Source organism: Rhipicephalus microplus, chromosome 9 (genome assembly GCF_043290135.1).
Source record: "Rhipicephalus microplus isolate Deutch F79 chromosome 9, USDA_Rmic, whole genome shotgun sequence".
Taxonomy (NCBI): domain Eukaryota; kingdom Metazoa; phylum Arthropoda; class Arachnida; order Ixodida; family Ixodidae; genus Rhipicephalus; species Rhipicephalus microplus.
This window is the reverse complement of record NC_134708.1, coordinates 130,387,283-130,414,873: the sequence shown is the minus strand read 5'-3', so window position 1 is coordinate 130,414,873 and position 27,591 is coordinate 130,387,283. Positions and strand designations below refer to the sequence as shown.

General features: G+C 45.6%; 1 protein-coding gene across 2 annotated transcripts in view; it reads left to right on the top strand.

Moving 5' to 3' along the window:
- LOC142772156 (uncharacterized) overlaps positions 1–27,591 on the top strand; it is a 284,133-nt gene that overhangs the window by 73,097 nt on the left and 183,445 nt on the right. For both annotated transcript variants that reach the window (XM_075874306.1, XM_075874305.1), the window contains exon 4: positions 14,070–14,235. In XM_075874306.1, the coding sequence (XP_075730421.1) occupies positions 14,070–14,235 (166 nt within the window). The remainder of the gene's footprint in view (positions 1–14,069; positions 14,236–27,591) is intronic.

Here is a 27,591-nt window from a genome sequence, read left to right as displayed (position 1 = left end):
AAAGGTGAACTCAACAGAAAAGTAACAATGGGAAACGAACATATATATCTTTATGCACGCGTTTTCGAGAAAAAAAAGGCAGACGAGGTTATTCTAACAAATTTCAAATCTAGCAGAGAACTTATTTAGAACAAGAAAAAAGCTCATGAAACATTTCAGCTGGACAAGGAAACTGTTAACTATTGAAGGTGTGACTCAAATTGCAATAGTGAGTCTTGTGTACTACTTTTATAAGGTACTTTGTTCCAATCGACTATTGTTCTTGAAAACAAAGAGTACTTGTAACAGTTGATACGTGTAGTGAACAGAGTAACCGCTAGTGAGTGTGTGTGCCTGGTAGCGTAACCCTTCGTATATGTAAGATGTGACGTGTCTACCGTTTATCAATTGACAAAAGAAGTTTAGTCAATACACACGATTTTGATTACTTATAGCAGGTAGGCCACTTTGAGATACAAGGTTAGTGAATAAATTGTGGCCATTCGTATCGTAGATGAATCTAACCACTTTGTTCTTTAAGCTTTCTAATTTCGCTATGTCGGTTTTAGTGAACGGATCCCATATAATGGCGGCGTATTCTAAAACAGGATGGACGAGTGTTTTATATGCCAACGAACGTACTGGTTGTGTCGACAATTTTAACACACGCCTTAAGAAGAACAACTCACGCCTGCAATTTCTTAGTACTTCGTCAATGTGTTTTGACTACGAGAGATAACTTGCTATTGTGGATGCCTAAGTATTTATATTGAGTAACTTTTAATAAAAGAAGGTGATCCGTGTCATAGCAATATATTAGTGGCTTTTTAATGTCACTCGTATGTACACAGTCCGTGCGAAATTGATGCACATTTGCCATTGCTTACACCAATTAGCTACCTTACTATAAATGGAGGCGGAAATGTTGTAGGCCCGTGTGCTCAGATTTGGGTGCACGTTAAAGAACCCCAGGTGGTCGAAATTTCCGGAGCCCTCCACTACGGCGTCTCTCATAATCATATGGTGGTTTTGGGACGTTAAACCCCACATATCAATCAAAACCTTACTATAATTTCTGTTTAGGCTAACCTGATTTTTTGAGCTGTGATTTCCTTATATAGCACGCAGTTGCCCGCGTAAAGCCTCACTTTTACGTTTAAGTTATTGACAATATCGTTGATACATAACAAAAAGAAAAATGGTCCCGCGCCGATAGTCACGTCACAGAGGAAAGCTGGTTCAAACCCCCACTCGGGTCAGTGTGAACCCCCCTCCACGAAAAACACTTCTGGCTACGCCCCTGGTCAGGGCCATTCCTTCAAGCTCGTAGTTCATGGTCACATATTCCGTTGCTCTGGCAAGTGCCACGTTTGCGCACACCGTAATACACTTTGAACGTCCCCAGCAATGTAGGGATCTATGAAACCAGCTCCTAATATTTATTTGAGGCACCCGGTCTACCCTGGGTGTGCCAAATATACGGGGGTTTTGATAGATTTTACAAACAAATTGAGCTCGTAGACCACTAAGGGTCATTAAAAACTGGTTTAGGCTTTCTGCGTTAAACTGTGTGATTTATTGCGACGCTTTCAAGCTGCGAATCGCAGCAAAGCACTGCGGTTCAGTCAAATGCATGAGTGAGTGAGTGAGTGAGTGAGTGAGTGAGTGAGTGAGTGAGTGAGTGAGTGGATCAACTTTTATTTGGTCTGGTGAAACGCGAGAAAACACGTACCTGGCTAATCCCACAACGGGACCGACAGGTCTTGCCTGCCGGCTCAAACACGGTAACGCTGGGTCGACCAGGAATTGGTCTTCGAAGGCGGGATTTCGCGGGAGCGTGTCCCACTTTTCTTTTCTGAACGTCAGTCCCAGCGACTACCACTTCCAGAGCACGTGAGGCAAAGTATCAATCGTGCCACAAGCCGTGCAAGAATTATTCTTGTAAATTTCTGGATAGATGCTATTCAGGAACGCAGGATTAGGGTAATAGTTCGTTTGCGGGAGCCTCAGTGTGACCGCCTGCGGTCTGCCTGGCTTGGAATGAGGGGGCGGGAATAGCCTTTTTTTTAAATAAGAGAATTGCTTCATCTCATTGAGCGTGCTAGACCCGTCCGTGGGTCCAAGAGGAAAGTCGCCCGATCCGAAGGCAGCGCGGAAGGTGAACCTTCATGGGCAGACTCGTTAAGGGTCAGAGGAACCCCCTCAATTGCCCCGACGTGAGCAGGAAACCAGAAGGTGCAGTTTGTCATACTGTCACTGTTTACGGCACCTCTCAGATTATGAACTACCTGCCGGGCTACCCGGCCTTCTTGAAAGGCCTTCACGGCTGCTTTGGAGTCGTTATACACGCTGCCTCTCCGACCGTCTTGCATGGCGAGTTCAATGGGCACTTGGCTACCTCAGGGTCCGTCCTCTGAATAGAGGGACTGTTGGTGATCTTGCCCTGCGTGTCCGCAATGGAAACCGCAAAACATTTTCCACTTCGGTACACTGCGCAATCCACGAAGCTTACTTAGATCTCGTTTTTGGAAATTTGCTGAAGCATCGGCGCTGCTCATGCCTTGCGATGACCTGCGTTGTGCACTAGATGGACATATGGGGCATCGGAGCAACGATGAGCTTCTCCCTCATTTTGGGGGGATTTGTGTGTTACGCCAAATTCTTGGTGGGGGCGAGTAAGTCTTTCTAGAATTCACCCTCCGGCTAGCGTTGTGGAGAGCCGAGCTAGCTGGGCCCGTTCCTGAGCCTCGGCTATTTCCTCCAAGGTGTCATGTATGCCGAGCCGAAGGAGATCCTCGGTATGCGTTCTCACTGGCAATCCGAGAGCTCTCTTGAAGATCTTTCTAAATCAAGCTTGTCACGCTCAGCTTGGGGTCAGTTGTGCATGGTCACGTTGTAAGTGAAGTGTCACAGCACAAAGGCGTTATTGAGCTGAAGCAAGTTGTCCTCCTGAGGCCCCGACATCTGTTTGTGACTCTTCGAACGAGGTGAAAGGTGTTTTTGTCTTTGCAGTAATTTTGCCCAACGCAGTGCCATGGCCGCCACGCGATTTGATAAACATCGTAGGACTCTGATGGTGTCGACCATGGGTATTGCGTCGCAGCTTCGAGTGAACAGGTGACTGTCACTTTCAGATACCGACTTCCGACCCTTGGGTCTGCCCTTTTTTTCATTTCTGTAAAGCATGAGTCCACACTTAGTCTGATAACACCTTAGTTCGGTAGGTAGGAGGTACTGTTTCGTTACGTCTACGGGACTTTCCACATGCCCTTCTGAACCACCCCTTCGCAGTACGACATCCTCTGGTATTGCACGACGTCAGCCAGGCTCTTTATCTGATTCGCTTTGGAGTGCATGGAAGTAAGATCAACTTTTAGGGTGGCGGCACATGTCAGGCAGATATGAACCACTCCGTCATCTTCGTATCTGTTGCCAGATATCGTGTTGCGTGCTACCGGGTGCTTCGGCTAGGGTCTCCGAGATTGCGTGCAACTTGTCGGCGTGCAATCTCACAGGTCGTAACTGCGTGAAGCTGAAACCATCGAGTGTGCTCATGAGAGTACTGCAACAGCCATAGTTGCCAGCTTGTCTCATGCGTTGAGGAGACAAGGCGAAAGTGAGAAGGAAGGTATAGACATAATGTCCATAGCGACGTTCATGCATAGCGTACTTGCCTAATTTGTGGTGTGAACGATTTGATGGCGCTATAGCATAAACGCAGTAAAAACTTCAAAAACCGTTTCAGGGTCTCTTTTACTTCAATACCTCAACTAATTTTCTTACCTTTACTGCGCGAGTTCTACTGAACTATTCTCGCCTTAGAATATAACTTGTCTGCCCGTTCACCCTACATGTATAAAATAATGACATACTTTCCCGTAATCAAAAATAGATGTAAGGGTGTAAGCTCGTAACGGTTATACACTGAAAGGTAGATTGTTTCGAGATGATACGAGCCACGATCTTAAAATGGGTACAGTGCACATTCGCCAGGGCGCACATAGGCATAATGTACGCTGTTTCATACAAATGCCGTTGTTTTCTGTCGCTATTACAAACAAATCTTGGGCTCGGGCTAGCGCATGCGGCCACAACACGTCGCATACTTGAAAGTTACTGAGCCGGATCAAGCCTGTTTTGAAAGAGACCTCGTCTTGTCCAAACACCACCCATGTGGTGGTGTTCCTGTATCGAATAGTGCACATGTGACCTTTTGAGGTAATTCAAGCCAGTATGAACTCGGGCGGGTATTCTACGTCTCCTTGCCCTCCCTCCCTCTCTTCGCTGCAGCAAATACGAACGAATGTTCTCTGCCATACTGACCGTATCGACCACCTGGCATTCTTAACGTACACTGGAATCGCACAGTGCATGGACCACACGGACCTCTAGCACTTCGCGTCCATCGAATTGTGACTACTGTAGCAGAGATCAAACCCACGACCTTTGGGGGAGCAGTAGAGCACTGTAACCTGTTTCACCGAGGCACACACTGACTTCTATTTCAACGGTGCACATTTTGTGTGAACTAAGGAGTGGTGCCTCACACGTCACCTGCAGTTCTCCATGATCAAATTTCGGTGTCATTTACTATGAACTAGAATAACGCATTTCGAGCTAGTTGGTTGCTCATACCGAGGTGAAAACAGCGTGGATTGACGAGTACGGATAGACACAAGGACCGCAAAAAAAATCGCAGCATATTGATGATGCTGATAAGTGCGGCGAAGCGTCCGTCGGCCTATCCATGCTTCCGTCCATCCGTTCATTCATGCTTTCGTCCGTCCGTGCTTTCTTCCTTACTTCCGTCCATGTGCCCGTCCGTCCTTCTGTTGGTACTATCGTCTGTCTGTTCATACGTGGTTCCTTCTATCCATGCATCCGTCCGTCTGTCTATCCGTTCATCTGTCTGTGCTTCCGTTCTTGCATGCTTCCGTACATCTCTTTATACGCGCGTCCGTCCGTCCTTCCTTCCGTTCTTGCTTTCGCCCGTCTGTCCGCGCTTATGTCTCTTTGTCTCTCTGTCTGTCTGTCTGTCTGTCTGTCTGTCTGTATGTATGTATGTATGTATGTATGTATGTATGTATGTATGTATGTATGTATGTATGTATGTATGTATGTATGTATGTATGTACTAATGTATGTATGTATTTATGTATGTATGTATGTATGTCCGTCTTTTCTCCCATTTATCTGTCTGCCTGCCCATATGTCTTTGTCCGTCCACCTGTCTGTGTCTCTCTGTTCATCCGTACGTCAATTATACAACATCGTCAACTATACGAAAACCACTAAAGCCATTTAGTGATATTATTTCATATGACATATGCACACAGCGTCATCTATTGATCTATTCATGAACTAAAGGTGGATACATACTACCACTACTACCGAGGAGGGAATGGCCCATAGCTTGATGAGCTTAGCCCTAAAAGACACAGGCGGTAACAACTCAAACTTGACACTACGTATCCCAGTTCTTAGTAAGCATCTGTGTCGCTTTCTTTTCTTGTGTTCGTTCATTTTCGTTGATCCACACTGTTTTCGCTTCGGTCATTCACCGTCACTAAGTCATCATTCAACCCACCGCTTCTTTCATAAAGTTCTAAGCTCGGGGGTGCGCGTTTGATTCCTGGCCACGGTGGCAGCATTACAATTGGGCGAAATTCAAATGCATGTGAGCCTATAGATTTACACCACGCTGAAAAACACCAAGCGGCTCGTAGTTCAGAGACTCTCGCTTTATGCGTACCCTATATCACATCAAGGTTTTGTAACGTAAAACGACTGAAAATATATAATAAATATGTATTTATGCATGCCTTGTTTGAAACCATACTGTGGTATTGTAGCTGTGGTGAGCTGAAGGCGTTGATCACATTAATAACATGCCGTTGACTCAACAGTGTTAATTCATTTGAAAATATATTTGCAGAACTAGGAATTGCACTACACACCCCAAGCATTCTTTTCTTGAGGCTTCATTCAAGAACCGGACGAGGAACGTCGTACATCTGCATGCTCCAACATGAAATCCGGAATGATAAATAGAAGATATCTTATTAATTAAGTAATCGCAGTCAATTATGCAATAATGCGTGATACCACAAATTAGTTTTTTATGAATTTTTATTTATTTTGTCTCGTTCTGGCAGACTTATTGCCTTCAGCTGGTAAACGAGAGATTATTCAGCTGCCAGCTCGTAATAACTTAAGCTGCTTTATGACGCCAACAAGCAAAAAATAGACGTCCCACACTCACCGCAATGTCAACAGGCGGCGCTGACTGACGCTGGGAGCCCCGCCGCGGTGGTCTAGTGGCTAAGATACTCGGCTGCTGACCCGCAGGTCGCGGAATCAAATCCCGGCCACAGCAACTGCATTTTGGATGGAGGCGAAAATACTGCAGAGTTGTGGGCTCAGACTTAGGTGAACGTTAAAGAACCCCAAGAGGTCAAAATTTCCGGAGCCCTCCACTACGGCGTCTCTCATAATCATATGGTAGTCTTGGGACGTTCAATCAATCAATCAATCAAACTAGCGCTCCGGCTTTTACATACACATACACACACCTATATAGTGAACTGGGGCGATAGCTGCCATGGTAGCCCTGTTGGCAGACCACCGTACGCGTTATTCGAAGGTCGTAGGCCTGGTACCTGCCCACGAAAAGTTATCTTTTCATCCACTTTTCTGTCTTCACAATTACATTACAATCACTTCTAATATTATCCCATATAATTTCTTTGGCATCATTGCCTGTCAGTTCTCAATATAACCACCTCTTGGATACATGGCACATACTCCTGTCGGTGCTTCAACCCGCATTGTTTCTCTAAGGAGTCTCATGGATCAAGCTGCGTGAGCAGCGGCGGCTACTGGTGTCTGGGGAAAGCACCCTTGACTGTTGCCCTTCCCTTTCCTTCTTCTTTTTTTCACTTTTTCTTAAACAAAAGTTATACATCATCTCCTCCCTTTTGTTATTGATTCGCTGGTAAATGATACCTATTTCATAGGGGCAGAACGTGCTAATTGGATGTCCTGGCGTTTTGCAATCTTCTACAGGTTGTGGCTTAGATTGTGCAGATGTGGAACCACTTGTATTTGACGCTACTGTCCCTGATCACTGGTTTCTTTAGGCTGTGGCTTACCATAGATTTGAGCATGCCGTCTGCTTTCATGGAAAATCTGCTTTGTCTAGAAAGTGCCTTTGCATATGCATGGATGCACTTGTCCCACCATTGTCAGGAAAGTGCGTCCCCGTCACATGTTCCCCTGCAACCAAAACAAACGTTTCACGCCTAATAGAGCCGATACATCTTGGGTGCTTAAAGAAGCATGTTTCTGACACAATATTGAACACTCACTTGTTTAAAGGCACACTAGCTCATGAACCATAAACTGCTCCGATGAACGCACGACACAGCCGGAGGATCTGAAGCTGGCGGTGACTCGTCAACAGCAAGTATTTATTTCGCCTTCTTTGAAAAGAGTCATGATTACCCGGATGAGCCTGAATTAGAAGATGTACACACCACATACTCTTCGGGTATGGCTATGATCAACGAAGCGTTAAGCACAACACAGCGTCGAGAATTGGTGGGTATTATAATAAAACACTCCGAAGTATTTGACTTTGCCCAGAAGGACGATCCAGCATCATTTCATCTCGCATACAGTACCGCGTTTATACAGGATGTGATCGACCTATGCGACAGAAACCATACCATGTATCACCTTAGGAGCGTAAGGTTATCAATGAGCAAGCTCGTGACATGCTAAGAAAGTTTATCCGAGAATCGTGCGGCCCCAAGGCAGCCACAACAATTTTGCTTAAAGAGAACGGCTGCTCATGGTGATTTTGCGTTGATTACCATCGCCTCAACGCCCTCACGAAAAAGAACATGTATCTTCTTCCACGGATTGATTATGCTAACGAGTGCCTTACATTGGCTTTCTACTTTTCATCTGTCGATCTGAAGTCAGGATATTGGCAAATACTGATACAAAATGAAGGTAAGAAAAAAACAGCCTTCGTAACACCAGACGGAATTTTCGAATTTGATGTGATCCCATTTTGGCTGTGTAATGCGCCAGCCACGTTCGGGCGCTTCACGGATATCTTGCGTGATTTCAAATGCGAATTCTTCATGTATTATTAGGGTAATTTATTAATCTTTGAATGCACGTACCATGAGCAGAACACACGTCTCAACCTTGTGCTAGATTTTGTAAGCAAAGAACGTTTGATGTTGATATAACAAAACGTTTCAATGGCGAAAATGCTTGAGGTCTGTTTGCTTAGTTTCAGCGTATGTTGAAGCCCAAGTGGTCAAAATTTCCGGACGCCTCCACTACGGCATCTCGAATACTATTATGGTGATTTGGGTATTAAACTCAAAAACACTCGTTCTAGGCCACGTGGTGGACAAAGAGGCATGAAACCTGACCCAGCGAAGACAGCTGCAGTAGAAGCCTTCAACCAGTCTCGCTCAGTAAGAGAACTTCGGAGCTTTCTGGGACTATTCTCCTACTTCTGTCGCTTTATTCCTGTATTCCCTCATATCGTGCATCCACTGATGTGTCTGCTTCGAAAAGGCGTAAGCTTTGAATGGACCACCGAATGTGCGTTCGCTTTTTGTGAACAAGTTCTGAAGGACGTCCCATCTGATTTTCCAACATCTGAACCTTATGGCTCCCACATGAAGTGCACTCGGACGCTGGTGGCGTTGGTGTCGATGCTGTTCAGCGCGTCGATACCAAAGAACATGTTGCGGCATATACTAGTCACTCTCTAAGCAAGTCTCAGTGTAACTACACCGTTATGGAACTGGAGTGTCCTGCAGTGGTCTTTGCAGTACAACTCTTCTGGTCATATCGCTACGGGCGCTCCTTCACCATTGTGACAGAACACCATTCTATGAGCTGGCTGGTCAATCTTCACGATCCAACGGTTGGCTTGCATGTTGGACACTTCGTCTATAGGAGTACGACTTTACGGTTGCATATAAAAGCGGTCGCCAGCACGCTGATGCAGATTGCTTTTCACGACGGCCGCTTCCTATGACGGACTGTGACGCGGACAACTTTGAATGGTACATCACAATTTCAGCCAAGATTTTCTGAAAAAAAATCGTTTTGGATTGAGCAGCAAAAGGTGAGTACTCTACAGCAACTTGTTGCTAGCAGACGAAATTTTTCGGTCTCTCTTTTTCGCATACGCGACGGGCTACACTACAAGACCTATTCTACTACAGGTTCACAATATTTTCTGTTATTCCCGAAGAGTCTCCATGTTTCAATTTTCAGAACCATGCATGAAGATACACGATCCTGCCATTTAGTAGCAACGAGGATGTAAATTTCGCAAGCGTCTTACAAGTGCTTCTCCTGGTCGACTGCATCCTGTGCCACGTCAAAAAACTCCAATCGAAGAAGTTGGAATTCATCTTCTTGGTCCTTTTCCGCGGTCCTCAAACGGAAACCGTTGGATTGTCGTGTATACCGATCATCTGACCCGATACTGCGCAGTGGCTGCTATACCATCAGCTACTGCACGCGACGTGTGCCTCTGCCTGCTATGGTGTGTGATTCTCCGACGACGGCCTCCAAAAGGCATCACCATGGATGCCTGTTCACGGCAGACGTGATCGAACAGATTCTTCGTCTGTGTGCTTCAAGTTTTCGAAACTCTGTGCCCTATCACTTTCAAACGAACGGTCTTACTGAACGCACAAACAGAACTCTCACGAACATGCTGTCCATATATGTCTCATCGTATAACAAAACTTGGGACGATGTTCTGCGTTTCATTACTCATGCTTTCAACCCCGAAACGCATGAAACTACCAACTACAGTTCATTGTTTATTCTTTAGGCTGACCCGGCTGTGGCGGCTGCACTTCTGATTGAAGTGGAAGTGTTGTAGGCCCGTGTGCTCAGATTTGGTGCACGTTAAAGAACCCCAGCTGGTCTAAATTTCCAGAGCCCTCCACTATGGCTTCTCTCATAATCGTATGGTGGTTTTGGGACGTTAAACCCCACATATCAATCAAATCAATCAAATCTTTATGCTTAACCGCCACGCTATACAACAGAACACAGTGAGCTCAGCGCTTGCTGTCATATTGAAAAGGGCGAGGCGCCATCTCTTGCAAGCGCGGCGAAGCGACACCCTCCACTGCCACGCGAGCAGATGCTCTGCAAATCAAACGCAAAACTCCACCACCCGAGTGCGGCTGTAATCATGCTTCGCGCTGTTTCTGTGCTATAATTTTAAGCGAATTTGTTGTGAAACGTCGAGGAGACCTTTCTCGACAGTCAGGAATGTCTGCAGCACGTGCATTGCATGCTGCGGAAGCAACTTCATCAGGTACGTGTTATCCGACCGAAATAAACGCGAACAGCGTTAACTGCGGCGTGCCTTGGCTGTGACAAGGCGGAATTTGTGCTGTAGGCCGGCGTCAACGTAGCCCTAGAATCTGGCTCCAACTGACGCTCATGCAGCGCATGTGTATCAATTGCCAGTCCTGCCGCACACTCGGAAAAGTGCCAGCTAGAACAAGATTTTAAAATGCTACGGTGACACCATCCGAAAGCGCGTGTAGATTCCCCTAAAGACAGTCAAGGCATGTCGCAGTTCGACCGAGTCGAAAGCCATGCTTTCCGCACCGTTCACATCTCTTGTCATCGCGATAGTAGGCCGTTACAGTTGTACTGAATATGTGCGGCGCGTGAATCTAAGCGTGAGTCGTAATATGTATATCCTATTATTGACATGCAGCCTGCGAAAGAGTATGGCAATAGTTTTGTGCCGCATACTACAAACATACTGCACGCAAATCGCTTCTGTAAAGTGGAACAGCTGGAGTCGCGCTGGAATAAACGCAATAAGTATACTTACTCGTACACTTTACTGGGCTCGTAGTTTTTCCTGTCCATTGCGATTATATCCTAAGGCGGCGGAGCTCAGCGTTTTTCGTTGTGGACAGAAATCTGTTCAATCGCAAAACACCACACCGGCACGATTCTCGCTATGCGCTGTGAACTTCACAGGCGGTGCTCAGCAATCTCCCCATCTTGCGCTGGTTGTTGTCGCATCAGATGACAGCGTAGTGGTACCCAGATGACATTTTATAAGTGGGCGCAGCGTCAACAGGCGCTTTTTTGAATTTTAAACTCCCATAGCCACTGCATACAATGCTAACGAGGCGCACCTTGGCCGTTGCAAACAAATTGTGGCGTTTATAGGAGCGAGGGTATACCACCAAAGGCGCCTGGGTGTGAGATATGTGTGCTATTGTCTATACACTAGACACAATTTTCCCACTTTTAGACAACCACTATCTCAGCGTTTCTGAGACTATTTGCTGTGCGGAAGAGGTTCAACTTCTCGCTCAATTTAGCAATCTCGGTTCGCAACAACGTTCGAAGGTGTGATTCGACCGGCGACGCCCACACATCACATACAAGCATGTTGACTCGGTGTGACTTTCAACTACAGTGAGAAAACGTGGGTTATGCGAAAAACTGCTGGCACACTATGTTGGACCATATGTCGCTATCGACCGCTAAGCGAAGTGACTTACCGCCACGCTACGGTAACCACAAGCTAAAGAAGACTGCAAAACGGCCAGGCATCAAAGTAGTGTGTTCTGCCCCTTTGAAAGGACGTTTACTGTGCCAGTGTGGCAACGACGACCTAGAGGAGAGACTATGCGAGGGGAAGCACCAACAGGTGTACGTTCCATGTGACCAGAAGGTAGTATACAGCATACCACTGCCATGTGGGTCACTGTACATAGGGCAGACGGCATGCTGCAGGAACGACAGCGCCAAGAAAGCCGAGAAAAATCTTGAGGCATGCGCAGTCACAAGTCACGTCTCAGCTCATTGTCTGACATGTGGGTTCCTAGGTTCCAAGGACGCTATACCATCATGGAAGTCATTGCCAAAGAAAAGAACACCATTGATCGCGTTATCACATAAGCTGTCGCCACAAAATGAAAAGCACAGAACATATCAGTGCCCCATCAGTTGTGCTATCTCAGAGAAAAATAGACTACCTTCATGAAACTCCTCAACTCTTTAATCTTTTTAATCCGGTTTATTGTAGGCAATGTTTGAACTCATTTTTTAACTGTAGATTGCTGCACCTATATATTTTGCAGAGCTCTTCAACAAAACGTCATTTGTTAGTGTCAGCACCGTCCTCATGTTTCTTGCGTTCGTGCGAACGTTTAAATTTAGCTGCAACCACTCGACATGCCACATCACCAACTAGCCCCGATGCAAATCATGCTAACAACATAGCATTATGACCAATAAACTTTGCATGTAAGTGTACACCACTTGGCACTCATTCACCTGCGTCGGTGGTCAATGTCACGGGCTATTTACGGTAACACCTCAAGATCCGACTGTATCGCCCAAAAATGACATAAATTTAGCAAAGAATTTCTTTTTTTCTCGTGGGCCCTTTCTATCTGAATTTCTATCGGGACTCGTTTTCTCGCCCATAAGAGCTATCTGAAGTTTGTGCTGGACAAATAGCCACACTATTTCTTTGAGCGAAGAAGACGGTGAAAAGAGCGCGTGCTGGTTTGTGATCACGGCAGTTTATCTCCGCAGTTTACGGACTGGTGGCTTACACACTTCCACTCCTAAAATCGACAGAACAGTAGCCAAGAAGTCCTTTACTAAGTTTGCCAGGTTATGAGAAACACTGTTCACAATATTTGAACGAGGGCTGACGTGAAGACTCGAGATTACAGTTCAATTCAATACGTTATCAGTTCGACTACAATATGCAAAGCACTGTCGTTGATTTGTTGATAAAATTAGGAGCTTTTTATTACACACTGCTTGTTCTGGTCTATCTTTTTTGTGTTTCAGTGCTAGTCTTGAGGTGTGTTCCTAGTCTATACCCCGAATTTATCATCTGAATCAATGTCTGTGCCTTCAACTTGTTCCGTATTCGCCGTAACATGCCTATTACTTAACAGGTGACTTTGTAGTTGAGTGGAAATCAGATCAAAGCTCGTGGTTGAAGCTGGAGCTGAAGTCCGGTATTCTGGGTGGCTAGGAAGTATTTTGCCGCAGCAGGCTTTAAAATCATTGTACGGCACTGTTTAAATGTAATTTTGCAAAATTGGTCAAAAAACAAGCCAAGAATTTTTCATGAAACCCAACGACTAGGAAACAATGAGAGCCATTGTTCATATTGTTTGCTAGTCCTTCAATCTTTTTATTTTTCGGTATGTTTTCTCTTAGGCGAAAACCTGAAAGACTTTCTTCTTGTGTGGCCTATAGGAAAACGCAGTGTGCTGTATGAAAACTCTTCTGACATCAGTAAGATTCCAGTCGTAATTGAAGCCAGGTATTCTACGTGACATTCGATTATTTCACAAAGCTACGCCAGTACTTGAAACCTCTTTCAGAAGACCCCATACTTGCGTCACGGCGAGCAAGAGATTACGTTAAAAGGTTCAATATTTCGTGGCAATATGTCATAGAATCGCACCATGTGTCCGACCATACCAATTGCTTTAAAAGCATGGTCTTTAAAAGCCGCGGAAACATTACCACGGTGAGTCAGAGGATTTAACACAATACTTCGGGTATTAAACCCAATACCCGAAGGTATTGGGTTAAATAACAGCTACGGTGGTCGCATTTCGGTGCAGGCAAACTTATGGAGGCCAGTCTGTTGTGGGATGTCGGAGCACGTTAAGGAACATTAGGTAGCCCAAATTTCTGGAGTCATCTACCATGACATCCTCATAATAAAATAGCGGTTTCGGGACGTAACACCTACAATATTAAAACATTAGCAAGGTTTGAGCTTATAATCCACCATCAACAACAGCCGCTGCATCAGGAAACTGCGCATCAAGTTTGGTTGCACTTCGGGCCGAAATTCCGGTTTTTCAAGGTTCAAAATCCGACCTTCAACGTAGATCTCGAGCAAGGCATAGCTCATTAAGAGGATAATACTTAATAAATAACTGATATTCTGCCTTTTCACGGCCATCAGCCCGCCTTGTTGCGCGTGCATCGTTGCTCTATTTACGTCAATACTTTTGCTGCAGAGCCGTATACAAGGCGGTATACAAGCCAACGAACCTGGTTGTCACCTTAAAGCTGGTGCCGACTGACAAATTTCGACTCCACAAGCAGGCTTGCGTCGACAAAGTGACTGCCTCCGTCATCAGGAACCCATTTCTCGTCAAGTACTACACCGTCTTCTGCACGCGCGTGAGTAAAAGGTGTTTTTCCAACCTATTCATCCAGCCACTCAGCAAAATCGCGTATTGAACTTTCAATAGGAAGGCATAAATTCGCACGGACAGAGCGCTAGTGTGACTAACAAGGAGCAGCCCTAAAAAAGCCAAAAAGGGGCAGCTTGCAATCAGAAATTCATGAACAGCGTGTGTGTACCGGAGCCTTTACTAGTGGGCGTGTGCTTATTGCAGCGCGCATTGCCTATTGACGAATTTCTCATAATCAGGATCAGACCAACATGGTGTTTTCCAGTCATAATTTTCTTCTTTGGTGTAAAGATGTTTTTTGCTCGGGCTGTTGATCAACCAGCTCATTCGTTTTTGGTGGCATATGCTTCGAGAATAGGAGCGCTTCAGGCGGAAGTTTCTCCACAGCGTAGATCATTTTAATTTCTAGGGTGTACCTATTACAGTGGTTCTCCGCCGTGAGAGTTTCAATGACCACTTGTGGACATGAAGTTCAAGAGGATGGCTTGGTAGGCTAGTTGTTAAGGCATCATGAAAGACTACAACGCACATAGACGGAGACGATCCAGCAACACAGGAGATATAGCTCTGAATTCAAACCGATACCTTATTTCTCATGAAGCGAGCTTACAAGGGCCTAACAAGCTGATTGACAGCACTCCTAGGCCAATCACCAACTAAAGAAAAAAAAAGTTATAAAAAACAACACTAATTAGTTTGCACACTGTCACATTTATTGCGCATTGCACACTGCTTGTCAAAGTTTGAGCAGTCAACTTTTTGACGGGGTCACCGAAAGAGCGCTCAGCAATATTTTTTTATTTCTGAAGCGTTTCTTGGCGAACTTAGGCGACCTTGAGCACATCTATCTATCTATCTATCTATCTATCTATCTATCTATCTATCTATCTATCTATCTATCTCTCTATTTATCCATCTATTTATCCATCTATCTATCTATCTATCTATCTATCTATCTATCTATCTATCTATTTATCTATCGCCACCTACGACTTTCAGCTCTCCTGGCCGTTTCCACCATGGTATGAATACCAAAATTGGTATGGCTTAATGTCTGTATGACGAGAATAAGACACAATTTATAACATGAAAATCATGATGTCTATGTCATGAATGTCATGATTTACATGTTATGGTCTCGCTGCTCTTGCAGTGATCTCGTTCGCATGACATATTACGAAACTGTTATAGTGTGGCAAAACTGCATGGCGAACATAAGTGACCGTACCTAACGAGATTTGATCGATATGTGGGGTTTAACGTCCCAAAACCACCATACGGCTATAAGAGACGCCGTAGTGGAGGGTTCCGGAAATTTCGACCACCTGGGGTTTTTAACGTGCACTCAAATCTGAGCTCACGGGACTATAGCATTTTCCCCTCCATCGAAAATGCAGCCGCCACAGCAGATATTCGGTCTCGCAACCTGCGGGTCAGCAGCCGAATACCTTAGCCACTAGACTGCCGCGGTGGGGTCAGGCCCTAACATCAAAACATCAACATGCATGTCATGGAAGTCATGACTACACGCCGTACACTCATGATACGCTCGCGGTCGTTTCGCTAGCTTCACTGAATTGAGTATGACGTGATGTGAATGAATGAGGATGGCATATGACTGGTGCGAACATGATAATCATGGCATGCCTGTCATGCAAGAACATGATAACATACCACGCTCTGATGCACTCGCGGACGTTTCGCTACCTTTACATATACCGAATTTCGTATTACGGGCGTTAATGGACGACGAAGGCAAATGACACGTCCAAACATGATAGTCATGATTTATGTGTCATGTAAATCATGAACACATGCTACGCTCATAGCGCGCTCGCGGCCATTTCGCTGGCTTCACATATACTCTCTAAGCTGAAATTCAGCAAAGTTCGACAAACTGCAGTCGTTAAACCAACGGACGAACAGTTGGTCCAACAGGGACTAAATGCGTGATAGTGCGTGTCGTGTGCAAACGCCTGGCAATGAGGGGACCAAAGGGGAGGGAACTGCGCCACGATCGCTTTCTGTCGATGCTGCTCTGCAATGCTCGGCGCGGTCGGCGATAATAAAAACAAGTTATATAGGCTATATGACACTATGAAAACGAAGCACTATGCAACGAATAGGAGATGTTATTAGAGGCAAGTAGCGCAACACGCAGTCAGTGCACACCGCAAGCGCCCTCGCGTTTCCACCATGCCGGCACGGGTGGGCCGAAACCATGCAAGTGAAAGTCTCCGCGACAACGGGAAATGCGGATAACTCGCTTCAATGTGCTGAATTAGCTAGAAATACGAAGAACAATGACAATGCTAATCAAAGTAAGCTGTTTGTCCATGGTCGTGTACCCGTACAGTTAGTGGCCACAACTTCAACGTGATATATAGAAAAATTAGGCTACGTACGTCATCGGTATCAAGCTGGCTGTCGGTGTGAGTGCATTTCCGGCACACGCGAAGGAAACGTTGCATACAATTTCTTTCACAAAAACTATAGTATCCTGAATTGAAGCTCAGGCAAACAAGTCTTTCTCTTTGCGACAATTGTTATCAAACAGCGTGTAGGCGAGCGCAGATACGACTAATCGTGTGGCCATTGGTACACAGTCAGCGACTTACCAGCATGATGAAAAAACCGTGCCTGCGAACGGTCTCGTATCTACATCACTCCGTAAAACACCGCGAACATGGGACACTTACCTATTGTTCATTTGTTACTACGAAACTTCCACGCGAGCCACGAGTTGCAATCACCGGTGATCCTTTAGCCGCACTCGTCGTAAGCCTATAGCGACGCCGTCGGCAAGCAAGCCGACTTAATATGGCATCAGCGAGGCGCCTGACTGTTTCGCCGGCTTTCCCGCATACTTGTGTTTGTGTTTGCGGACTCGTGCTTCAGCATTGCGAACGCTGGTTTGGCCGACATGATCGAATGCCAGCTGATAATTCGTATTCTCTGACTGTAGGAATGTTGAAGATAGATGGATTCATATTTAAAAATCAGTGCGCTTCGGTGCTACAAATTTGCCCATGTAAATTTTTATGTTACGGTGTCAATAGTTATTGTTTTTTTTTAAACCGAGTAAAAGTCGCCCACTGGCACAACATTGGAGGTCAAAATACTGTGCTATTTATATCTAATAGTTCATTCTCTGTAGTGTGGCGCGGGCGGTCAGGGTTTGCGGAGTTTTACTTGGAAATATTAGTGGGTATGTGTATATATGTTTTTGCATGGTCAGCATGGCCAATATACTGCGTTCTTCAGTGTTGACTAAATTAGAATAAACATGAAATATTCTCCACAAGTGCAGTGTCACCACTTTTTTAGTCTCACTGGAGCATTCTACTATGACCGCCATTTAAACCAAGTGGAGTAAGTGCTAGGGGGTAACAGTTGAATCCTTGCAGTTGCTCCCACAGTTGGTCCGAAATTGGTTCAAAATCTGTGGCAGCGCATTTAGTCCCCTAAAAGACCATTGGCATACCCCAATTTAGTCCTTTTTGGCTTAGAGTGTACCAGGTTTAGTATTATGCGAGGTGAATGGATGACGAAGGTATATGACCGGCGAAAACATGATAATCATGACATGCGTGTCATGTAAAAACATCACTACGAGCCATGCTCATGATGCATTCACGGCTCTTTCACTAGCTTCACATATACCAAATTTGATATTACGTGGCGTGATTGGATGGCGAAGTTAAATGACTGGTGCAAACCCGATAATCATGACCTGCCTGTCGTCTAATAATGTGACGTCGTGCTACGCTCACAGAATGCTCGCGGCCGTTTCGCTACCTTTACATATACCGAATTGGGTATTTCGTGGCATGAGTGAACAGCGAAGGTAAATGACACGTCCAAACATGATAATGATGATATGCGTGTCATGCACCGCACGACTACATGCTACGCTCACAGCGCGCTCGCGGCCATTTCACTAGGTTCACGTATACCAAATTTCGTATTACGTGACGTCAACAGACGACAAAAGCAAATGGCACGTCCAAACATGCTAATTATGACATGCGTGTCGTGTAAAACATGGCTATATGTTGTTGCGTGCTTGCCGAACAACCATTGTATTTCCCGAGCAGCGTGGACTCGCGGCACAGGAAGCTGCTATTTTGGTCCTCTCTCTTCACGTCACGTGCGACGGTCCGCTCACACACTAAGCGCCGGAACGTTTAGGAAGCCAAAGCAATGCATGATGGCGCTGCGAATCCGGACAGGCAGCGCCAACTTTGGTAGAAAAGTAGAAATCGGGGATGTAGATGGTACGTTTTCCCTTCGCTCTAAAGCACTGCCGCTCGCTTACGTGCTCGTGCAGAGAGCGCGCACTGCGCTTGAATCACCTCACAATGTACCGCCTGCAGTGCGGCTTCACAAAGATCTCTGAGCTGGACAAACACTTCCGAGAAGCGAATCGAAGCAAAGGAGTAAAGCTTGTTAGTCAAGTTTATGATGTGGAGCAGACGATAGAAGACGAGGACGCCCGAGTCACGGCGAAATGCATTTCTCGGGTCCTCCTGATAATACCGTGTACGACATTATGCCTCGAGGCAAGTCTCATTTGTCCGGCATGAAGCCGCGTATTCTATCGATGTTGGCGCTTATACAAAGCATATAGCTGTTGTTTTGATGTGGTATTTAGCAGTAGCAGCCGAGTACTCTCATGTTCAAACGTTTGTGGCGTGCTGAAAAAATAAATAACTGAAGTTATGAGGTCATGACATTAAAATGTCCGAGGAGTTTTAGAGTTATGTCCTCCGTGCCACGCATCACCCGCTGACGTCGCCATGAAGCCGCAAGCCAAGTTTAACCACAGCGAGCCAAGTGGAAGTGCTCGCCCTTTTTTTAAGACGATGCTCTTTCTTGGAGCCCATCGACGCAAAAATTTTGGTCTGTCTGTCTGTATATTTGTCTGTTTGTCTACCCTTAGTGATACCCTAAGCGGCATCAAAGTGACAAAGCGATACTCCAAACGGCCGACCCCCTCCACAGCACCCACCAATATTGCTCAAGGTTTACCGTTCATACTTGTGCGATTGTCAATTAAAAAGCAATTAATGCTCATATCTGAGGCACTATAACAACACGTCAATATTATGTACGTGTATCTTTTAGTAGAAAAGACATACATAAGTACTTCAAGAGATCGTAGCTTTTATGCCGCTGCGCTGGCCGTGCAACGCTTGCACGAAACGGCAAGTGTTTCCAACGCTTTGATAAGACGACATGGTGGTGGCACCTACCCACCGCCTTGCGTTCTGCTCCTTATCACCTCCGAGAAGGGCGCGAACGGCACGCGCCCCATTTGGCAGGATAACTGCCAGATAACGCTCATGTCTCACGTGTGCCGTAACTTGATGCACTCGTTCGCCTCTGCTGCACGCTCAAGACACTCTAACGCAGTGCCTCCAGACTACCATTCACCGATTTTCTTGCGCGGAATATCAAATAAACGTTTTGCTCACTTTATCCTGACGCAATCCTATCGTATTTCGACGACATTAGTGGTGTAACACGCAGATACGGGGCCAATTTTTCTTTCCGGCTCTCGTACCATGCTTGCTCTACCTTTAGCAAAAGCTGCTGGGTTCGCCGGCTGTGACCAGATGGGAAACTCATACAGGTTTACACGTGGAGAGCGTCCCTTGGTGTTTTCAGCATTGTTGTGGCAGCCCCCAACACAATACTTCGGACCTCGGTGACGCTTCCGTGGGGCCGCTTCTTCCATCGCGGAAAGGCAACTTCGCACAGCGAGCGTCTCATTTTAGCGCCCAGCTGATGGCACGGCGCCCAAGTTCGCCGCACTGAATGCAGAACTCGCTGCACGCGTATCGCGCGCGCACCTGTTCCGGCGAAACACACTCACTCGCCTGCGACCTCTCCGGCATCTCTCCTCAACTGTTCCGGAGCTCACCGATAGGACCAGGCACAGCGCTGTCATTGCTCTGCAAACTTCAGCTTTGGTTCCCTATAGCGCATGCCCAGTGGCGCAATCCGCGACTGTCTGAGTGAAGAGTGAGGCAAAATATGATCAGCTAAAGGTCCCCATTGCCTGCCTGTACACTTCTGCGGTCACCACTCAAAGTCGTCTTCAAGTGATTCCAACAACGCTCACTAGATGGTGCGCCGCCACCCGAGGCATTGCAGATAAATACAAATATTTGGGCGTATGGATAGGCAATGGGGCCGAGCACCTAAGGGAACACGAAAGATACGCGACGACTAAAGGTAACAGGAATGCAGCGGTAATGAAAAACAGGGCACTGTGGAATTACCATAGGTATGATGTTGTGAGAGGAGTATGGAAAGGGGTCGTGGCTCCTTGTCTGACGTTCGGCAATGTGGTCTTGTGCATGAGACCAGAGGTTCAAGCAAGATTCGAAATTAAGCAACGTGGAATAGGTAGGCTTGCCTTAGAAGCTCACGGGAATACACCAAATCAGGGAGTACAAGGTGGTATAGAATGGACATAATTGAGGGCAGGGAAGCTAGCAGCAAGATGAAATTTGAGAAGCGATTGAGAGAAAGGGGGGAGGAGCGTTAGGCTAGGAAGGTTTTCAGCTACATGAACAATGTCGATGAAAATTGGATGAAGCGAACCAAAACATTTACGTGTAAATACTTGGAAAACAGCAGGGGGCCAAACCAAAAAGAGTTATCGGTTAAGAAGAAGGTGAAGGAAGCTGAGACCGATATGTGGTGAATTGGCATGATTAAGAATCCGTACTACAGATCTATCGAACTTTTAAGCAGGAAATTGCCAAGGAAAGGATCTATGATAATATTCGGGTTAGTTCTCCACTGTCTGAGGCCAGGACGGAAGTATTGCGAACCAAGACATATCAGGCCAAATACGAAGGGGTAGACACGGTATGCAGTGCGTGGGGAGAGGAAGAAGAAACTGCTGAACACTTGATAATGTTCTGTAAAGGGCTTCATCCTATAGTTCAGGATGATGGCGCAGAGTTTTTCAAAGCACTGGGGTTTAGGGAGAGGGAGGGCAAAATAGACTTTAAGCGGGTAGAATTAACTAGAAGAAGGTTATGTGATTGGTGGCAAAAGTCAAGGCACGAGTGGAAATTAAACCCTTCACTGCAAAGTACGAATCCTGAACCTGACTAATTAAAGAGGAAAAAATAAATCTAGTTTTTGGTTCATTAGGTATTACGGCTTGGTGGCGCTAGCCACCGCCCGATCTAAAGGATACAGCCATATCCATCCATCCATCCATCCATCCATCCATCCATCCATCCATCCATCCATCCATCCATCCATTGGGTGACGCCACCCAAAATATGGCGATGAGTTGAGAGAAAGGCTTTGAGGTAGAGGAAATAAGTAGAGAGGGGCATAGGTCGGGTGGTTTACGAGAAGGCAGAATTCTATTCTATAGGAGGCTAGGTCATGAGGTGGGCTGGCAACTTGCAGAAGGCGCAGTAGCTTTTTATTTACGAGAGAGACATGCGGGCCCTGTGGGTTCCAGGATAGCTAGTAACAAGGAAAACAACCTCGTGGACTCTTTGACAGGTGGTATAGGCAGACGCGATTCCAAAGTGACGCTAATATCTAAGACACGTAGAGTCCGGGGGAGAAATCGACGTAGGCATGAGGGCCGAGCACATTTAGACGTTGGGTATATCCACATGCAGGGTGGCAGGAATAGATTGATGTGAAGAGAGCTAGAAAAACAGCTAAGGGAGGAGAGGCTGATGGTATATGAGCTTGTAGAAACACATCTTCAGTACATGGAACAACCACCTAGCAATCCGGACTGCGCATGCGATATTGTTATATAACAGAAGGCAGCAAAAAAAGGAAGGGGAGGTATCGAGGCATTTATTCGCAAAAGTAGAGACTGGAAAAGCGTCAAGCAGGAGTGCAGGGAAAATTTATTGCTAAACAGAAAAGTTACAGGGCAGAATCAAGCTGAGTTTGGTAGAGAAATGAAAATGGGCAGGCAACATTATGAGCGACCACAAGGTAATATTTATTCTGAAAGGCAAATATAAATAGCAACTAAATAGATTGAAAAAATAATCATTGAGGATACTAAAACAAAGTTAACGTACACAAATCTAACTCATCAACCAGGAAAAGGAGACACAAACACAAGAACTGGTGAGATGAGGAAGTTGAGAGAGTCATAGTAAGACGTCAGGAAGCCTCCAGGGAACACAGAAATGTTAAAGAGAATGGTAAACCGGAAGATAATGTCAAAAGAAAAGGGCACAACTTTTCGAGTTGCAGAAGAGAAGCGTCCAATCTTAGCAGTGAAAAGATTTAAAAAAAGGAAGCCCAAAAGATGACGAAAGTAAACAAAAGAATAAAAAAGCAGCTGCAAAGTTTTAGAACTATCTCAGTTCCCTGAGCAATAAGACAAGCATGACACAGGGGTTTAACCCTACAGCTAAAAGAGTTAGACTAGAAGGGCACGAGGAAATGGAATATACAAGAACAATGGCGATAAAAAATTTAAACACCAAGAAAGTGCTGGATGCACCACACTAGATGAGGATGAACCAATTAGCAAATTGGCTCTTCTGGAACAACAAGAGTGGGGAAGGGCAGAGAAGAGTATTCCTGACAGCACGTCAACGCGCCCTGAGGGCATCCTAATTATGCTAATAATGAAACTAGAGCCAAACTCTAAGCAAACATTAAGAGAGGCAGCGAGCAAAGCAATAATGGATGGTGAATCCCCCAATGCGTGAAAACTAAGCATGATGAGCATGATCTATGATTGAAGGGGGGACTACGGTGATATAAACAACTACCGTCCTATAACAGTGACTTTAGTAGTCTACAGGTTGGCGATGCAGATAATAAAGGAAAGACTACAGACATAGGTGTAGAGTGAGGGGGTGCTGGGACAACTACAAAATGGGTTCAGTAAACAAAGGAGGTTGGAGGACGGTCTGCTTTCATTGATGCAGCGTATTGAAATATTGGAAAGAGAACACATGCCGCTGTCACTGGCATTTCTAGATATCAAGGGATCTTACGATAGAGTGAAATTTTGGCCTAGTTCATTTTGCGCAAAGAAGTAGGTACAGCGCGAATTCAAGACGGGGATACTAAAGAAGAGACACAGATAAGCGCTGTGTCTGTGTCTCTTCTTTAGTATCCCCGTTTTGAGCTCGCGCTGTATGTACTTCATTAGAATTACAATATTGTGATTCAAGAAGACTTCTAGAGAATAGTGAGAGCACTAGATGGGGAAGATGGAATAACTAATCTTCTGAATGATATCTATAAAAGTAACAGGGTAGTTAAAAATGGAAAAAACAGGTATCCGAACCCATAGAAATACAAAGTGGGCTTTGACAGGGATGTCCCTTGTCACCGTTGTTATTTATTAAGTATCGACAGAGACTAGAAGCCTGATTTAGGGGAGTCGAATCGGCTTCTGCCTCTCTTTTTACAAGCAAGGAAAACACGTTAAACAGTCATCACCAGCATTGAGGTATGATGATGATATACTAATAATAGCGGACAACAAGGACGATGTGCAGGGATACATAGATGTGTGGTAATGAGGGAGATGGATTAAATGTAAAGTTCAGTAGGGAATGATCAGCCATCGTGATTTTTAATAATAATGAAGGCAGTGATCATATAGTACAAGTACGCGAAAAATAGTGGATAAATACAAATATTTGGGCGTGTGAATAAATAACAGGGCTGAGTACATAAGGGAGCACGAAAGATACGTAATGACTAAGAGTAACAGGAATGCCGCTGTGATGAAAAATCGGGCGCACTGGAACTACAATGGTTATGACGTTGTGAGAGGGATTTGGAAAGGTGACATGGTCCCGGGTTTGACGTTCGGTAATGCGGTTTCCTGCATGAGATGAGAGGTTCGAGCCAAATTCGAAATTAAACAACGTAGCATAGGTGGACTTGCTTTAGGAGCACGCGGAAACACACCAAAATAGGGGGTACAAGGATACATGAGATGGACCTCGTTCGAGTGCAGGGAAGCTAGCAGCACGATAAAATTAGAGAAGCGATTGCGAAAAATGGGAGAGGAGCGTTGGCCTACGAAAGTTTTCAGCTACTTGCACATGAATAATGGGGATACTAAATGGAAGAAGCGAACTGAAAAATCGTTGAGCAAGTATTTAGACAACAGCAGAATGCCAAGCCAAAAAGAAACATCGGTTAAGAAGGTGAAGGAAACAGAGAGGGACACGCGGTAGATTAAAATGCTTTCGAAATGACCTCTGGAGACCTACCGAATTTCAAGCAGGAAATTTCAAAAGAACGGATGTACAATAATTCTGGAGAGAACCTAATATACTCCGACATGACGTTGACGCGTGCACACGCTGGGCACAGCAATGTGCGTTAGCCAAACGCGAGCACTCTATGGTCTGACGCTGGCGTGACCAGCGTCCGTAGGCGCGGCCCAACGGCAACCGGCGCGAAATGCGACATGCTGCATTTAGTGCCGATGCATTACCCAGACAACACTGCGTCTCCCTCTTTTCGTGACGGAGGGACGCCGGACGAGCTGAAACGCTCATGCGTCAAAGCAACTCAGCGCGGCGCGTGTCTGCCAGTATATGGCAAGACTGGTGCCTGGCGTGGCAACGCCGGCGTGACGCGGCTAAATGAACGCCGCCGAGCACACGCACCGCGTCACGTCGAGATGTATTGGCACCTTGACTATGGAATGTAGTCATGTTCTCACATGGCACGCATCTCATGATTATCAAGTTTGCACCATTCACGTACTTTTGTCTTCCGTTGGCGTCTCGTAATACCAAATTTGGCATATGTGAAGCTAGCGAAACGGCCACAAGTGCATCAAGAGTGTGGCACGTAGTCATGTTGTTACATGACACGCATGTCGTGATTATCATGTTTGGATGTATCATTTACCTATGTCGTCTGTTCACGTCGCGTAATACTGAGTTTGGTGCATGTGAAGCTAGCGAAACGGCCACGAGTGTATCATGAGCGTAGCATGTTTATGTTGTTACGTGATACGCATCTCATGCTTATTATGTTTGCACCAGCATCGTGGTTTCGTCATCCCTTCACGTACTATAGTACCAAATTTGGCACTAGCGTGACGCTAGCGAAACGGTCACGAGCGCATAATAAGCGTGGCATGTAGCTATGTTATTACGTGACACGCATATCATGATTTTCATGTTAGGGTCTATCGCTTGCGTTCGCCATGCAATCATGCCATACCATATCAGTTTTGCGACATGCCATGTGAACAAAACCACCGCAAGAGCTGCGGGACCATGAAATGTAAATCGTGACATTCATGACATACATGTCATGATTTCCATTTATGACTAATCAAATATGTTCTTTATACAGTCATGTTATGCCATAACATGTTTGGTATCGATACCAGTATCAAAACGGCCAGGAGAGCTTAAAGTTGTAGGCGGCTAGATAGATAGATAGATAGATAGATAGATAGATAGATAGATAGATAGATAGATAGATAGATAGATAGATAGATAGATAGATAGATAGATAGATAGATAGATAGATAGATAGATAGATAGATAGATAGATAGATAGATAGATAGATAGATAGATAGATAGATAGATAGATAGATAGATAGATAGATAGATAGATAGATAGATAGATAGATAGATAGATAGATAGATAGATAGATAGATAGATAGATAGATAGATAGATAGATAGATAGATAGATAGATAGATAGATAGATAGATAGATAGATAGATAGATAGATAGATAGATAGATAGATAGATAGATAGATAGATAGATAGATAGATAGATAGATAGATAGATAGATAGATAGATAGATAGATAGATAGACAGACAGACAGACAGACAGACAGACAGACAGACAGACAGACAGACAGACAGACAGACAGACAGACAGACAGACAGACAGACAGACAGACAGATAGATAGATAGATAGATAGATAGATAGATAGATAGATAGATAGATAGATAGATAGATAGATAGATAGATAGATAGATAGATAGATAGATAGACTCAATATCGCCAAAGTTCGCCAAGAAATGCTTCCCGTTTAAAAAGTTGGGTGTCAGTGGTGTTGGTTCTGTCTACCCGCGCGAGAACGCGTGCCGGGAGGAGGAAAACGTGAGAAAAAAATGGCAGCATATCCACGGAGTGAATGATGGATAGTGGGGCGAAGCATCCGTCCGTCCATTCGTACTTGTTTCCGTCCATCCATGCGTGCGACTGTGTGGCCGCCTGTGCGTCCATCCGCCCGTCCGTGTATGCGTCTGTTCGTGCGTTCGCACGTTTATCTGTGCATCCGTCCCTGCTTTCGTCCATGCATCCACTCCTGCGTACGCCCATGCGTTCATCCGTTCGTGCAGCCCTCCGTGCGTCCGTCCATCCACGAACGCAGGGATGGACGCACGAACAGACGCACGCACGTACGGGTGGATGGACGCATGGACGGTCAGACAGGCGGACGCATGGACGGACGGAAGCAAGAACGAATGGACGGACGAATGCTTCGCCCCACTCTCCATCATTCACTCCGAGGATATAATGCCAATTCTTTTACTTACAACGTGCAGCCAATAGCGCCGTTCGCCGTAGGTGGCGTTTCTCTGTCACGAGAAACGTGGCATGCGTTTCAAGCTCTAGTGCTAGCGTGCGTAATAAAATATACTATGAGGGGAACAAAAGAAACAGCGTACTCGGCACGGCATTGCCGTTTCACAGCGGCGTTTTGAACACACATTTTCGGATGTTCTTGAGCAGCGCCCCGCCAGCGAACAGTCTAGACTCAGGCGCGAGCGGACGAGAAAGTGGGGCGCAGGGAGGAGAGAGAGTGAACGGCAAGAGAAGCAGGGGCGAAGTATGCACCTGTCACTGTACCTGACGGCGATAATATCAGCATCTTATCAACACAAACACTACGCAAACACTGGCACCACAAAAGCTCTTAACGCGTTTGCAATGCTCTGCATTGAGGTGGTGGCAAGCCAAGTTCAAGTCAAGGAGGTGGGGGCTGCAGTTGCTAAGGGCTAGCATAAGCGCGTGCTCCCACAGCTGTTGCCAACACCTGCCGACGCTGAAGCGTGACATGGTGGCACCTCCGGTTGCTAGGGATACACACTCCCGCAGCTGAAATGCATTCGCATTTTGAAAAGTTGGCAGATCCCACGTACAGCGGGAATCGATTGTATGCGAAACACAAATTATAAAAGTTGCTATATCGCTTTAAAATCAGCAAAATGTTACGAGGTGGAGCTAAGTAATCCCATACATGACTTCCATGTCTTGATTATTATGTTTGGACGTGTCATTTACATTCCTCACCTATTCACGCCACCTGATACCAATT